At 46.8% G+C, this 2,500-nt stretch overlaps 1 protein-coding gene across 1 annotated transcript in view; it reads right to left on the bottom strand.

Annotated features, from left to right (window-relative positions):
* Positions 1-2,500, bottom strand: part of LOC106610570 (dihydropyrimidinase-related protein 1) — a 17,774-nt gene that overhangs the window by 2,957 nt on the left and 12,317 nt on the right. The window contains 1 exon segment of the mRNA XM_045723062.2: positions 2,057-2,239. Within this exon segment, the coding sequence (XP_045579018.2) occupies positions 2,057-2,239 (183 nt within the window).

Genomic DNA, 2,500 nt, shown 5'->3' with positions numbered 1-2,500 from the left:
GTAGCAGAAAGAAACGCCTGAAACTACATCCTGTCTGGCTCTTGAACAGAAGCAAATAAAAACTGTCGGGGGAGGTTTTCTTCTGCACTGTTCAACCAATCCAGTAAATGTGGAGGAGGAGTTAATTCAAATAGATTGTCTCCTTGTTAACGTCCAAAAGCTGGAAGTTCCATTTCCCATGACAACCAGAACATCTGTTGGCGACTCAGCAGAGACTAGCAGGTCACAAATAACCACTATTTCACCCCATGAAGCCCAAGCTAAATATAATGGATATTATACTTCAATTTTTATATTATTTAATTTAATAATTAATATGAATGTTCGGGAGCATCAAAACCGTGATGTGTTATGGGTAAATTGTGACTGACTGACTACAAATAGTAGTTAATATGATGCAAGGAGATTTGTATATCAGTCAGTCTCGATTCTCCATTAAAGGGCGGCTGAACTTCCTGATTTGGCCTCGTTTTAGATTTGGGTCAATAAGAAATGTTAGCGACCATGACTGAATTCAAACGTGAGTTGGTTTCGGGGTGTTGTTTGGGTGATGTGTGTTCGCATGTGGAAAGAGCTAGCCAAATTCCTTCCCTAATTAGCTTCAGCATGCTGGTTTGGACCGTAGCAAAATTGGTTTACCTTTGGATATCCTATCCCTGGGGTTAGTTAGGGACCGTCAATCAATTATCCAATGTAAATGAGACCATATTTTCATGTTGCACACCTTCTAGTTCTCATTAAATGTTTTCAATATTTGTATATGAATTTCTACAGTTTATAGTTGGAGGTTTTTAAGTCATTGAAATTTGGAGCTATTGGAAGTTTAACATATTGTCCCATGTACATTGTGTAATTTACCGATGGTCCCTAACTAGCCACAGAGGGATATCCAAAGTCAAACCAAATTTACCACGGTCATTACGATCAGATCCCGTGCAGCTGTGCTGCTTACTTGACAGGCTGCTGTCAGCTGTCGGCATGTGGATAGGATTGAAAAAAAGCCGAACCCAAGGACAACTGTTGGACAACCCAAGGACAACTGTTGGACAACCCAAGGACAACTGTTGGACAACCCAAGGACAACTGTTGGACAACTGTTGGAAAGCCCAAGGACAACTGTTGGACAGCCCAAGGACAACTGTTGGAAAGCCCAAGGACAACTGTTGGACAACCCAAGGACAACTGTTGGACAACCCAAGGACAACTGTTGGACAACCCAAGGACAACTGTTGGGCAACCCAAGGACAACTGTTGGAAAGCCCAAGGACAACTGTTGGGCAACCCAAGGACAACTGTTGGACAGCCCAAGGACAACTGTTGGAAAGCCCAAGGACAACTGTTGGGCAACCCAAGGACAACTGTTGGGCAACCCAAGGACAACTGTTGGACAGCCCAAGGACAACTGTTGGACAGCCCAAGGACAACTGTTGGAAAGCCCAAGGACAACTGTTGGACAACCCAAGGACAACTGTTGGACAACCCAAGGACAACTGTTGGACAACCCAAGGACAACTGTTGGGCAACCCAAGGACAACTGTTGGACAGCCCATGGACAACTGTTGGAAAGCCCAAGGACAACTGTTGGGCAACCCAAGGACAACTGTTGGACAGCCCAAGGACAACTGTTGGACAGCCCAAGGACAACTGTTGGGCAACCCAAGGACAACTGTTGGGCAACCCAAGGACAACTGTTGGCCAGCCCAAGGACAACTGTTGGACAGCCCAAGGACAACTGTTGGGCAGTCTTAATTCTGTCACCTACCATTGTTCCTACTCTATCATCTCTCTGTTTTGGACGAGACTAACTTTATGAACAAAATTGTTCTATTTTACACTTTATAGTCAATTTTGGCTGTAGAATAAATATTTCTGACTCATATCGATGCCACATAGGTTGTTTTCAAAGGGAGAAGTTTGTTTTCAGGGCCATTTGCTCTTTAAAGTTGTCTGTCAAACTCACCCAATTTGAAGCTAATACCAAAACAAGTTCTGAAAGTTTTCTGATGGGGGTGGGGCCACTTCCTGGTTTGTGTTGCATTGTGGGATCTGTAGTTACCTTGTTCCTGGTCCTGATGCGTTGGTAGGCGTAGTCTGGGAAGGCTTGGCGGGGAATAAAGCGTCCTGAACCCTGCTGGACGCGGAGCCCCTCCCCCTCCTCATAGACCACCCTCCCCTGGGTCACCACGACGACAGGACCCCCCCGACAAACCATCCCCTCAAAGATGTTATACTCCACAGCCTGGTGGGAGAGGGGAGGGGGGGAAAGGAGGAATGGATAGAGGGAGGGCAGGCAGGCAGGCAGGCAGGGAGATAAAGGGTAGACATTAGAAGAGGATTCAGTTGGTCTTTTGTAGAAATTTGGAGTTAAAGGTTTTGATCATGTCTTGGTTCCAGTTCCTCCCTCTCTCCCCTCCCCTCCCTCCCTCCCTCCCTCCCTCCCTCCCTCCCTCCCTCCCCTCCCTCCCTCCCTCCCTCCCTCTCCTCCCCTCCCCCTCCCTCT

The sequence above is a fragment of the Salmo salar genome, chromosome 08 (genome assembly GCF_965601325.2).
Source record: "Salmo salar chromosome 08, fSalSal1, whole genome shotgun sequence".
NCBI classification, from domain to species: domain Eukaryota; kingdom Metazoa; phylum Chordata; class Actinopteri; order Salmoniformes; family Salmonidae; genus Salmo; species Salmo salar.
Note: the sequence above shows the minus strand (reverse complement) of the source record. Positions and strands in the feature narration are given on the sequence as shown.